A 14,066-nucleotide genomic window follows, 5' to 3' on the forward strand; every position below is an offset into this window, starting at 1 on the left:
TATTTTTAGGATGAAACACCGAGACTGCTGCTGAAATAATGTGGGCTTTAAAGTGAGGAATATAGGCCTTAAAGGCACCAAGTACATCACTTTTTTTCCCTGACAGTGGCCTGCTAAACTCTCTGTAAACTAGGGGAGGTAGTGTTCATGAATTAGTATTCCATACAGACACTTTTACGATTACAGTGTGATTTCTATTTACTTCTCCAGAAAGGCAGCAGTCTCACATGAACAGCTCTGTCAGGAAATTTAATACAATAAATAACAAAGGCGCTCTTTAGTGTGTGGGCTGCATCGAAAGCTTTTAATTACTTGAATGTCATCCTCCATGCCTCTTCAGATTTCAACTGGGAAGATCCTCTAGACTCAGGGAATGAAGAGAAGAATAGTTATAATGCAACAAAGTGGAGTGATAGAAAAAATGAACACACACAAAAAGATGAGGTTCCACCTTTAATTTACATTGTTGCTCATACAAAGCTGCTTAGCTGAGATTATTCCATGTTGCAGTGGAAAAAACAGAGTTAAGTCAGGGTCGATTTTGCTAAATTGCAGGAACAGTTTAGTTCATATAGCATTCTCCTAAGCATCAGTGTCCTGGCATTTCATTGTCATTTAAACAATACACAATGACTATGATTTTATATACAGTTACTGTCTTAATTGATTTTTAACAGCATTGTATTTCTTTATTAATCCCAGTAATGTTTACATTCCTTATGGCCAGTTGTATAAGAGATCCTTTAACTGCTTCCCTATACTGTGAATTCAACAGGATATCATTATTATATCATCAAACTAACAATATTATTTCTATGTCAAATGTAATCTTCTACCACGTTCCAAGTCTTACAAATAAATAGTTTCAGTTCCCATTTCAGTAGCACTCCGGGTGGCTACAATTAAATATGTATAAATCACTGTAAAATTGGGTTTCAGATTGTGTTAGCTCTATAATTTTTCATCATATTTATGGGATGTGTTTGATTCTCGCTGCAGATAATCCTGGTCAGTTCCTCCATTAATGAGCGCGATCAGATGTTATTCATCAGCACGGATGAGGGAGCCATCTTTCAGAGACAGTCCCTCTCCTTCACTGTTGAGACGCTGGTCTTCCACCCTAAAGAAGAGGACAAACTGCTGGCCTACAGCAAAGACAAAAAGGTAAGTTGTTGAAAGGCTGAAGAGCATTTTAAGGCATTGATGACTACAAGATAGAAATGTGTCCTTCTCCAGTGAGATCCTATAAATCTTGAGAAATGGAATTCCTCTGATGTAATAATTGTTTGAAATGAACTGAACTGATTTTAGACTTCAGAATTAGATTTTTCTTCCAGCCAAATCAGACCACTTATTTTAAGGTTAAAATTTATATTGAGATTCAACAGCTGAAGTGCGAATAGGGACTAGGTTTTATCTGCATTCAAAATTCAATATTTTAAAAAAATAACTGCTATCTTATTAACTAGAATTTGTATGTTGAATTATAATTTTATTCCAATTATGTACCATAATCATCACCAGTAATTACTGTACATTTAAATAGTTCCTCAATATCATCTACTTATCATTGTGTTGAAGAGTAGCTCTGGAACAATTCAACTCCAGTAATCTACTGAATAAAACTGAGTGAAAATAAAACCACTTTCAAAGTATGTACCTTTTCTGTAGTTACTTATAAGAACAGTGTAATTATGCTTTATTACAACATACTCAATGTGTAAATATTATTAACATTATATCTAACTACACAATTGTCCAGTATGGAAGGCTACCTTTGGAGCTATACCGGGCATGGCCCACTTATTACACATTAAATACATTGTAATAATGCATAATTACACTGTACATTTGAGTACCAACTAGTGTAGTTACTGAGTACCTACTATGTAAATACACTGTAACTAGGAAGACTTATTGTAAAGTGTTACCATTGTTTATCAGTTCTTGGGACAGCTCAAACCACATACAGATGGTCAATATATTAATTTAAATTTGAATACACATTTAACCAAACTGTGAAATGTTGCTAATGGACACAATGCTAGTGTGATTTGCACAATTTTGTCTGCCATTTGTTAATGTGCCAGAAACCAAATCTTCTGATATGGTATGTAGTGCTATATATGATTAATGATTCATGAAGAAGTTTGAAGTTGTACACGCACTTGTAATTTATTTAATCAGGGATTAGACGAGACAGTAACAAAGATCTAAATCACTGAAGTGGAAAGGAAAATTTTTCAGTCAGATGTGCAATAATTTGTCCTCTAAAGCTTGGTACAAAAGTCTTGAATATTCTTAAAAATCAATAGCTTCTCATTACCTAAAAAATCAATATCACATAAATGTATAAACAAAGTATGTTAAAGCCAAAACAGATTAATGGAGAAGGCCAAGATTGTTGAACCAGGACATTTAGAAATGTTTTCACCTGGTCAATTACTTTTGCTATGTGCTTTTTGCAGTCATACAAAATTTTAATTATTTTCAATATGTGATCAAAAATATATACAACAAAACAGTTAATATTTGTTTTGTATCATTTGCTGTTGCTTTGTAGTTTATACGTTCTATTTGCAGAACTAAAACTGATGGTAATGATGATTCATTCATTCATTAACAATGCTAGTGGCATGCTTGGTTGCTTTGAGTTGTTTTGATGTGAGTATTAGTTTTCTTTCCCCCACAAATTCTATCTGATACTCAAATTGACTACTGAAATTTGAAGAAATGTGATAAATAGATTATTGGACTCTTTCCAAATTAGTCCTTAGAGGACAGTGGGGGAGCTAGCCATAAATTGAATTTGAAACCTTCTACAGTATCTTATATAATCAAATATTGTGTTTTTTGTATATTTGTGTGGAGATTTAAACACTTGTAATTGTATTTCCCACTCTAGCTGTATGTGTCTACAGACCTGGGGAGGAAATGGACTTCTCTTCAAGAACGAGTGACCAAGGATCGTTTTTTTTGGTGATTTAAAAAAAATATATTATTATTAGCAGTAGTAGCTTTTTCTGTCAAATAACTAATTTAGATGTGTGATTATGCTCCTCCATGAAGAAGTGCTTCGAGAATAAATTGTCATTCTAAGTTTGACTCCTCGTAGCCCATTAAACAGGAAAATACACTGGGGCATTTATTTCCTAGCATGGTCATTTTATTTTTATTATTGTAGGCTATTTTAGATTTGTAAAAGTATTAAGTATTTTTATGAAAGGACGGGATGCATTTTTGGGCTGCAGTGTTTTTATAATATGATCCAATATTAGGCTACCATGGCACGGAACATCAACAAATAAGACTGAAAGCACATGTTTGTTACACTTTTCTTTTCCCCCCTAAGTGACACTTAAAGAAAATATGGCTTGAAGTTAGAGACTTCTGGTTTGAAAACTGTTTTTTGTACATTGGAAACTAAACCTCACTATGTTAGCAATGTTGTATGCTGACAATGCAGCAATACTTGTACCTGTTTATACTGAAGCATGTTTACAATTGTGGATTTCATTGTATGACTAGACTGTCTCACACTATTTTGAGAATTTGATTTTGACAGTGGAATCATTATGTATTTGTATTTAATACCTCAACATTAGCAGCAAAAAAAATATGACATCTGTCAAATGCAGGCGGCTATTTAAATAGTTTCACTTGAGAGGACTAGAACTACTGTGTCTATGTTCCAATTATCTCAGATGCTTCTTAACCTTGACTGTAGTGTCTGAGAGCAAATGCAAGTATAAAAACTGGAATATAGGCAGTACACTTAAGGCTATTGGATATTAAAAGAAAGATGAGAAGTTAGATGGCTTTTGCAGTGCCGACAAATCAATAACACTTTTCTTTTTCTAAGTAGCTACAGTAATTCTTTCTAAAAGCCAAGTTAATAACACACAGATAGCTTACATTTTAATCGAGTTATGTATTTTTGTTTATTTGTTTGTTTAAAAAAAGTTTACTTCTCTTTCACATACTGACCAGGTTTCTGTTATTTGGAATTTCTATCCAGATTTTCAGGATGGGAATCTAGTACACAATAGAGGTTAAAGAAAAACATTGTATGTCACTCTAGCAGAAAATTGCTGTGGTTTTGGATCAGTAAATTTAAGCCCATGAGTCTTGAGACTTGCACAATCTGATGTATTCCTTTCAGGATGACACACAATATATGTAGGCCTAAATTGGTAGCTAGTTTTATCCTAAGACCGTTTCCCTGTGTACTGGAATACAGGCACTCCCCGGGTTCCTGACTTGCATAAAATCGACTTTACTTAAAATGTTCCCATAGGCCCCATTATGAACATTTCTGAGTTAGGAAAATATTATGTTAGATGTGTAAAGAGCAAATTTCTGATTTAGGTAGATAGCTGAGGAACAGAACAAATTAGGGGATTGTCTGTATTTACTGCTTTGGCCATTTTAAAGCATTGTGTCAAAGCTTACATATATAAAGAATAAAAAGTTTCCCATGCTTCCAATAGTGTTCTCAAAACATTACCTAAAAGTGCCTTCCAAATTGGTTATCATACACACATTTTTCCTTATAACCTTTTTCCCTTTTCAAAGTTAACTGATTGTATTTCCATCTTTCTAATTTCTAATGCACTACATTTGCTAGTGTTTTATGTAAGAGTGTCTGTCTATAGAAGCTCTTTACACTTCCATCCTCAACATCTGGAATACTCTTTAAATTACTCTAACTTAAAGCTGTCAGAAAATTCAAGAAATAGTGAAATGTTGATTTTGGAATCTGTCTACCCCCGATGGATTTTTCATTCAGAAAAAGGGAGCATAAAGAACGATCTGTCTTAGCATGCTGCACTCTCAAGACTGAGAGGAGCTGCTGTCACATGGTCTGCTAGCTCAAATAAATATGTCTGATAGGGTGGTCTTTGCCTTTGGGTTTTCAAATGATTAGTCATTAAGATTACCAGTTTCCAAAGCTTTCTTACAGAGTAAAATGCATGCCACTATCTCATGCTTACCAGATTATATCTCGTGCTCACTATGTTTATACAACATACCAATATACATAAGGATATTGATACGTATTATTATAATAGTAATGCTAACAACAGTTTTGAATATACTATTGGATGAGTACACATTTGTGTCTGAATAGCACAACAGAGTCCAGCTGTTTGTCTCAGACTGCCAGCCACCACCATGATTGCACTGGTGTCAGAAGACAAACAGAGCTGCTGGTGGTTGTCAGTCTGTTTGGTGCAGCGAGGGAACAAGCTGTGGTTAAAAGGGGGGCAGTAACACATGCAAAGCCTCGGATGGAGTCCAAGGAGCATGTTCTGTACTGTCTTGCCTTTTTGGGTAAGGAAAAGGGGTACCTTGGGTAGCCAGGACATGGAAGAGTGAGGTTTGGTATCCCTGGCTAAATCAGACCCGCATATAAATATATTCCCAGGAAGTTACGGCCAAAACATTTGAAGAAAAGCAGTCACAACTTTTTCTGTAAATGCCACCATTGCTACATAATAAATGTATGTAAAATGTAACATGCAGATACTGCAAACTTTACATATGTGGTGTAACACAAATGTGGTTCAGTGACCTATATACAAATTATCAATCTTTAAAAAAAATAACCAGAACAGCAGGTTTGGACAAATCTTTTCCCGTAGAATCAAAATCCTTCTATTTTTGTTAGTGGTGCACCTGCCAGCACTGGCATAATCAAACTGCAGTTGATACAGAGCTGTCTTACACTGGAAGGCACAAACATTGTTATTTTTGTGTGCATTCGCTGGAAGTATTGCAGATGTATAAGCTTGGGAATTCCATCCTTCAGTACAAATACAAATTGAGCTATTTCAAAAGTTGAGATTTCAAAAAGGTCATATTTAAAGGGCATTCAGGTAACATTGTACTGCCTATTTCAATCTGTGTTTTTCCCTGTTTTGTGTGTTTTCTGTCTTAATGTTGGTGTGTTTGCCATTTTTTTATTTTCCAGGCATCACTTTTCCAACTTGATATGCTTGACTACATTTGTAGTGTTGTCTATGTATGTGGTAGATTACGCTGTAAATATTTTATCTAATATGTTTTATTTTTTATTTAGTAGAGGAAGGTGTAAACCCAATAAGCAAACTGGGCTGAACAATGCCCTCTTCTCTGTAATCTGTTTTGTGTTGTAGTCAATATACTCCTGTGTACTTGAACTAGATTAAATCAAATCTCTGAACCAATAAATGGCCAACAGAAAAATGACAGATCTGGTACTTATTGGCAGCTTATTATTTGCCATGGCTTTCTTGCTTCTACCTAATGGAAACCCAGAATGGGATTGCAATTTGTAATGGGTGGCCAGGTGAATGTTTTGATTGCCTCTTGGTTTACAGTGATAAAGTGGCACAGTTGATTCCAGATCCCTTCCCTTTGACATACAATTTGAACCTTATATGATGTATGAAATGATTTGTCGAGTGCATTCTTTTTAATAATCCATTATTAAAGTTTTTTTTATGATCTATTGTTGGTATATTTTTAAATTTAGCCATGAACCATCTGGAAAGTAAAGATTAGTCTGTATATTCTGAAAAAGTCAAACAGCATATAGCCTATATTTTAATGTATAAAACAGACTGATGTGAGGGAATCATATTTTTGATACTTATTTGAGTGCTTCTGTTATAAACAAAAGTAGTTAAAAAACTGTATTATTCTGTTAGTCAGACACTATTCATCAGCATACATAGACTACTGTTTCTGCTCTGTTTTTAATTTAAGTTGTATTTTCAGTGGCATTGCTAATGTAAGAATGTAAAAACTCACACAAAATGTATCTGTTTTCTTATTGCTGTCTTGCAGGTCTGTGGCAGGAATTGATGTTGATCCTGACCTGGTTCATATGGAAATGCAGGACACCAGTGGAGGTATATATATATATATATATATATATATATATATATATATATATATGTAATATAGCATGTGTAGAGATCTGCTGTATTTAATTATGCAGAGAATTTGTTTTCTTGAAGCAAACGTAGACTACTTGATACCTCAGTGCACTTCTTTTCAAGGAAAGCGTTACCCCTTGTAATACAGTTCTGCAGTAGTTTATACCTTTTTTAATGTCTGTGTAGGCTTCCTGTATGTGACCTGCTTGATCCAGAACTGCTCTGACAAGATGGTGACGGCCCAGTTCCTTGGCAAGATAGATCAGAATTCACTGGCAGTCCAGGATGATTACATATTTGTGAAGGTAACATTGACTGAGTTTGATTTTTTAGCAGAAATAAAGGGCAAAAAGGAAAAAACTAACATCTTCATCACTCATGTCACACACTTATGTTAAATTCTTTCTAGATGGGAAGCTTAATTTCAGTTACATTTTTTCTTGGTCATATTGTTATGATATAGTATAATATGAAATGATTTATGACCAGCAGCAAGGGGATTAGATACTGAATATGTTTTAGGAACTTTTGAATGCTTCCTGGATTATTTGTGGTGTTAGTCTTTCTTTGATAACCTCTTGTTTCCAAAACCAGGTGCTTCTGTCTTTGACTCCTAAAGTCCTTCTGAAGACCATGGCACCACTGGCTGCCCTGCTGTTATCTAAGATAATGCTGACTGATATTTTTAAGGGATTCGTCAAATGAGGAGTAGGAAATGAAGTCATGGCAACTGTCTCGGCAGACATGCTCAGTGAACACATGAGAGACGGGAGGCCCCCATGCATACTAAAACACAGAGATTACTGAACATGCAGAGCCAGTCTGTTTTTAATCTTGTTACAGTGTGGGTGGCACAGAAGGTCAGTGTAAACAAATTATTGTGCTATAATCCTTAAAATATTTGACAACATATATAGGTTAGAATGGCAGATGCATCAGACATACATTCAAAATGGTGAACAATGATATTTATGCATCACTTGGAAAAGCATTAATTTTGCTTGTTGTTATGCTTTACAGTCTTTATTAATTGTGTAACATGAGCACCAAGATTATATACTTTGGACTTTGTGAGCCTTCCTAATCGTGAGCCTTCCACATTATAATTAATTAGTCAGGAATCTAGTTTACAGTGTATCTCTCTCTCTGAAACAGAGTCAATTATGCAGACCTTTCTAAACCAAAACAGGATGTGACAGATAATGAAATGTCAAATATGATTCATATGACAAATTAGATGAATATGGGGAAAGTCCAGAAGCAGTATATTCATGTATAACTATACAAAATAAATATGAAATCACATATTTGAAAATACACACATATGCTGTGTTCAATAATATGTATGCTAGCCTGTGTTAGTTCAATATACAATTTGGCATAATTATTATCAATAAAGTCATTAATGTCACTGCATAAATCTCCCCACACAATCAGGAGTGGTTGTGCATGATCTCCTTCACTTGGTGCCACTGGGGGTTGCCTCAGATATACGGTGCCTATAGGAAGTATTCTCCCACCCATACTTTTTCACTGTGTTGTGAAAATTAGATTTATTTAAACCTACTCACAACTTTGAAGAGCCAAGTGATTTTTATTGTGAAACAAAAGTTAATGAAACATTAAAAACCTGAAATGTCTTGGTTAGATATGTAGTCGCCCTCAGGTCAATACTTGGTAGAACTACCTTTGGAAGCAATTACAGCTGTGAGTCTTTTGGGGTCAGTTTGTACAGGTTTGCACATCTTCATTGTGCAATATTTGCCCATTATTATAGGTGATTTGCTCAATCTCTGTCAGGTTGCTTGGGGATCACTTATAGACAGCAGTCGATGCCTTTCATTTTGAAGACTTGAATCAAGTTCCCACGTAGTCTCCTCTGTTCCAGGGTGAAAAGGTTCAGTTCCTCAGTCTCTCAGTAGGACATTCCCTTCAGACCTGGAATAAGTCTGGTTGCTCTCCTCTGAACTGCCTCTAGAGCAGCGATATCTTTCTTGACGTGTGGAGCCCAGAACTGTCCACAGTATCCAGATGAGCTCTAACTAGTGCATTGTACAGTCTGAACATTACTGCCCTTGTTCTCAATTCTACACTTTTGACAATATACCCTAACATTGTTTGCCTTTTTTTTTGCTTCACCCACATTGTTTGGATGGAGAAAGTGAGGAGTCCACATAGACTCCTAGGTCTTTCTCATGTGATACTTCATCCAGTTCTATTCCTCCCATAGCGTAATTATAGTGGACATTTTTGTTACCTGCATGTAATACCTTGCACTTGTCCACATTGAATTTCATCTGCCCTTCCCAAGGTGATAAAGGCAACAGGAAATAAAATTGCTTGTCCCTCTCAATTTAGTGAAGGAACAAGAGACAGTAGTGCAGTATATTACAGTTTATTACCAAGTAAAATAAAAAATATTAATACAAAAATGGTTCTTCTTTGCTAGCAAACAGTGTGTATTGAATTGGACTCAATTGGATGTTACTCGAAATAGTAGGCAGTCTCACTGGAGCTCTCTGAGCTCACGTCGATCAGGCAACCATAAAAAAAGAAAAGGCACACAGCAAACCAAAAGTGAAACACAATGAATCGCAACTAAACCAACCAACCCAAATCAACCGACAATCTAGAAACGCTCAAACCATATAAATACAATTTTAAAGTGCAAACCTTCTAAAATAACAGTGTAAATTGACTCGATCTGCAGTCTGGTTGAAGAAACCAAGTGCTAACAAACCCAGCATGCCTGTAGTAACCCGCTGTAGTGTATTCATAAACAAAAGACCCCAAATAAATAGATTAAATAAACACTGATTTACTAACAGATCTGCATCAAAGAGACTTCAAAATAAACACTAAGATAGACCATGAAAAATTATAAAAGAAACAGTGACTGGCACCGCTGGATTCCTGCAAACCAAAGAGAAAAAGGTTATCAAATGCCAGCCACTGTTTATATACAAACATAACTGCCATTAATAAAAACAGTATCTCTGTCGATCGGGTAAGTTCACACACATGCCTGTCCTGAACAAACGCAGCATTTAAAACCAATAAACAAAATAACACGCATTAAAGATCACACTGGGTTAAGCGGTGGTCACTTACCAAGCTGCAGGTGGAATTCCAACTGGAAACTTACAGCGGGAGGAGAGGGCTGAAACGGGGAATTTCTCATCTCAACTATGAGCAGCAATCTCTACCGTGACAAGCTACACACATATTATAAGCAAGGCAACTGGGGATTCATTACAATCAATAATCTAATATTGGTGCAGCCATGTGGACTACCCTGTCCCAGCTATTCTTGACACATGGACCACCTGCTCTGAGCAGATTGCATTGTGATGTATACCTTCCACTTCTTAGTGATCGACTTGACTGCTCCAAGGGCTATTCAGATGTTTTGAAATCTTTTTATACCCCTACCCGGATCTTTGCCTTTCCACAGCTTTATCCCAGATTTTTTCTGAAAGCTCCTTGGTTTTCATGGTAGTATCTTAGCTTTGAATGCCCTACCCAACTCTGAGATTTGCAGAGACATGTGTATTTTATCTGAAATCACGTGAACCACTTTTATTGCACACAGATGGGCTCTATTCAACTTAATTCTGAAGGCAACTGGTTGCACCAGAGCTAATATATCATAGCAAAGGGTGTGAAGACTTTTCAGGTTTTTATTTTTCATTTGTTTTTCACCCCCACATTTTTCCATATTGAAAGTGTGGAATAGGTTTTGTAAATCCAATTTAAATGCATTAAAATTCCAGCTTGTAACACAACAACATGTGTAAAAGTCCAAGTGGGGTGAATAGTTCCTGTAGGCACTGTACAGATGTATCTTAGTCTCATTCACACTTCAATTACCTTTACCAAAATATATATTTAAATAAATACAAGCAGCAGAATGGCTGGTCGCAACTCCAGGTGTTTCATCCATCAGGCCGAGCTCATGAAGAGAGCCCCAGAGTCCTCCTGAGCTGGAGGACACGGCTGGCACATGAAAGCCTGCCCCATCCACAGTCAGATGGCATTTCAGCCCACGAGGTATTCTCTGCCCACCTGCCTGTGCAGGTCTGACCCAGCCTGGCAGCCACATGCATCTAGGGAGTGATGTTGATTGACGGGATCTCAGTGGTTACACTTAACCCTTTATCCAGCACTGAAAGTCTGAAATCTAAATCATATGGCGATAGGAAAAACAAACAAAGCACAAAAACAATTTCTGTAATGGAGTCCAGCAGAGGTGTGTTTTGAATTTGACATTTGAATTTGAATCTATTGTCCTGTTATCCTCTGTGATATCTGTGTGTTTCTTCACTGTTTTATTTTATCAGTAGTAATACTTACTAAAAGCCGCATATGTAGATTATCAGGTGACACAAGTACCGTATACCATGTTATGTCCTACAGATTTTATTTGTAAGTATGCGCCAAACATTCCCAGAGGCTTGTCCTCTTTATGGCTCCAAGGGGTTAAGTTCGACAGCCACGTACCGGTATTTATTTGCCAACCTTTTGACTGGAAAGGTGCCAGTACCAGCAGGGTTGAGGCCAGCAACCTCATTTTATCTGAGACAAAATTAAAACCCAGGGTCCCATTGTTAAAGAATTCTTTATTCTTATTAAATTAATTCAGTATTAAAAAAAAAAAAAAAATCCTAACTTAGTCCTTAGGTATAATTATCCTGGGTGTGTGAAGCAAAGCTGGAAGACAGAATTAATTTTGATACCTAAATTATAAAAAGAAAAGGCTTATCTCCAGGGAGTTTTCTCACGTTCTAATTATGAGAAATATTATCTTACCTGTTTTTTTCCCTTTTTCCTGAAGTGACTGCTTATGGTGGTTGTTATATGCGAAAGGTTAGATGCCCATCAAAGAACAATTGAAACTCTGTACACCTCATTTGAAGGAAAGTAACTGGGAAAGCAGTTTATATCTCAGCCCATCTTGATAAAATTGACAGCTTTCCAGTTTCGCTCTCGGAATGCCATTTTGGAAAGAATGCTTTTTCCATATGTAGAAAATGTGTCGATTTGCTAATTGCAACACAAACAATTCTGCTTTTAAATTACTATAAACAATATATCAAAAGGTGATGTCATCCTTCATCACTAGTGCAGACTTTACTCCCATGGAGACAAATGGAAAAAAAATGCATTATGCAGACTACATGCCGAGCTTTTCAGATCTATGCCAAGTGTCTGGAACTAAACATTTCCTACTGTAGAATATTTCTACCAGATCCTCAGATCTTAAAACAACAGAACTGTTACAATAATGTGAACATTTTTGTAAAATAAATTATATAATTATAAAAAAAATTATGAATGTATTTACAAAATAATTTCATTTTTTCAACAGTTTACATGTTAGTTGAAGTGTAAATAAATAAGATGTGATGTTAATAACTAACATAATGTTGTAGCTAAATTGAAAAGAATGTTAGTTGGAATATCTTACTGTTGGAAAAGTATGATATAATTTCCATTAAAAAGAAAGATATCAGATATTAAAGAAAGTATAAGATGAGCACATTATTCATGTATTCTCCCTTCTGTCAGTGACAAATGGTAATTTAGACAAATTTCACAGTAAATGAACATCTTACCAGTTTTACTCAACAAAACAACAACTGAAAAACAGACAACTGTGTTTTTACACTATTACTAAACATTTTACTCTCTAGTGCTGTACCCCTTACTATATAATTTATATAGTAGAGTTAATATAGTTTAGTGAAACATTATTCAAGAACTCTTCAAGTCTTCAGCATAAGAGGCATAAGATTAATGCTAGTTTTTGCTCTGTACACTTAATATTGTATTTATCATATCTCAGAATTGTAAAAAGGATGTTAACATATGACTTTTCATATCTCCATGGCTTGTGCTGACAGGTGGTGCACGCTGAATTCCTGGCCCAGTTTTTAAGATCAATGAATGTCACATTTGTTTAATATTTTTGTCTACATCAAACCCCTTTTGGCTGCCAAAAAAGGCAATGTGACTGAAATCTTTCAATCACATTGCCTTTTTTGGCAGCCAAAAGGGGTTTGATGTAGACAAAAATATTAAACAAATGTGTCGTAGAAGATTTCCCCAGAGTCGCATCTTTGATTAACCATTCAGAATATGGGAAAGAAATAATAAAAAATAGCTGTTTGAAGACCAAACTTTTCAGCAGTGGTCAGCTTTCTGCAGAAAGGAGAGAGGTGCCTGCTTTAGTTGTCACTAGCAGTTCTTATTAAACTATAATGTCTTATTACCAAAGAACAATAATATATTATATTAGATCTCTTTTTTTTTTACTTTGTCAGATCTTCATTAAATTTCTATTTGTGTGTTTAATCTGAGCCATATATAAATTGCAGTGGTTCATCTGTCAAAAGAGCTTCCACATATACTTGAAGTGCTTCACTGCAATTATGTAAAATGGTTATTAAATCATAATCTTTTTCAAAGGCATTTAGGGAGATGTATGAAACATTAATTTACTAAAAGTGTTACGTTGAGTATTTCCTCCCATTTCTAAGCTTTTTAAGTATATTGGTTTAGACTGGCATGGTCTTCAGTATTGCTCTTGCTGTTGTACTGTGAGATTATCTAAGCTAACATACAGCTCCATGCCATTTTATGAAGAGATGTGTACTGATTGGATTGTCAGTCACATCCACGGAGGCTTGTCAAATATAATGTCCTACCGAAATGTTAAAAACTGAACAGACGCACCCTAAATGTATACCTAATGAATGCCAATCATGTCCATAAATTGATCATTTATTTTTCGTTTCTTCAAGGTAACAACTGGAAACCGAACCAAGCACTACGTCTCGTATCGAAGGAATGAATTTGTGCAGATGAGGTTCCCAAAGTATGCCTTACCAAAGGTACTTTTTCTTTTGATTTATTATCCACAAACTTTCATTTAACAGCAATGTGCAAGTCTGTATGTGCAGCCTGAATCGACCAAACAAACACTGAATGCATCACACACAAACTGCTATGCAACAAATTAAGATGTCACAAGCTGGTATCTGGGCCCTTGATAAAGTTGTCATATTCCAGCTGCCTGATGCATTTTTAAAAATGTTGCAATGTATTTACTGAGATGATGTAATGGGAGTACACCTCTCTTAG

The 14,066-nt window shown here is 35.6% G+C and overlaps 1 protein-coding gene across 2 annotated transcripts in view; it reads left to right on the forward strand.

Moving 5' to 3' along the window:
* The window catches only part of sorcs2 (sortilin-related VPS10 domain containing receptor 2), a 262,530-nt gene that overhangs the window by 211,967 nt on the left and 36,497 nt on the right, over positions 1–14,066 (forward strand). For both annotated transcript variants that reach the window (XM_066720074.1, XM_066720075.1), the window contains exons 4-8: positions 1,000–1,164; positions 2,906–2,979; positions 6,832–6,896; positions 7,110–7,228; positions 13,727–13,816. In XM_066720074.1, the coding sequence (XP_066576171.1) occupies positions 1,000–1,164; positions 2,906–2,979; positions 6,832–6,896; positions 7,110–7,228; positions 13,727–13,816 (513 nt within the window). The remainder of the gene's footprint in view (positions 1–999; positions 1,165–2,905; positions 2,980–6,831; positions 6,897–7,109; positions 7,229–13,726; positions 13,817–14,066) is intronic.

This window comes from Amia ocellicauda, chromosome 13 (assembly GCF_036373705.1).
Source record: "Amia ocellicauda isolate fAmiCal2 chromosome 13, fAmiCal2.hap1, whole genome shotgun sequence".
NCBI lineage: Eukaryota > Metazoa > Chordata > Actinopteri > Amiiformes > Amiidae > Amia > Amia ocellicauda.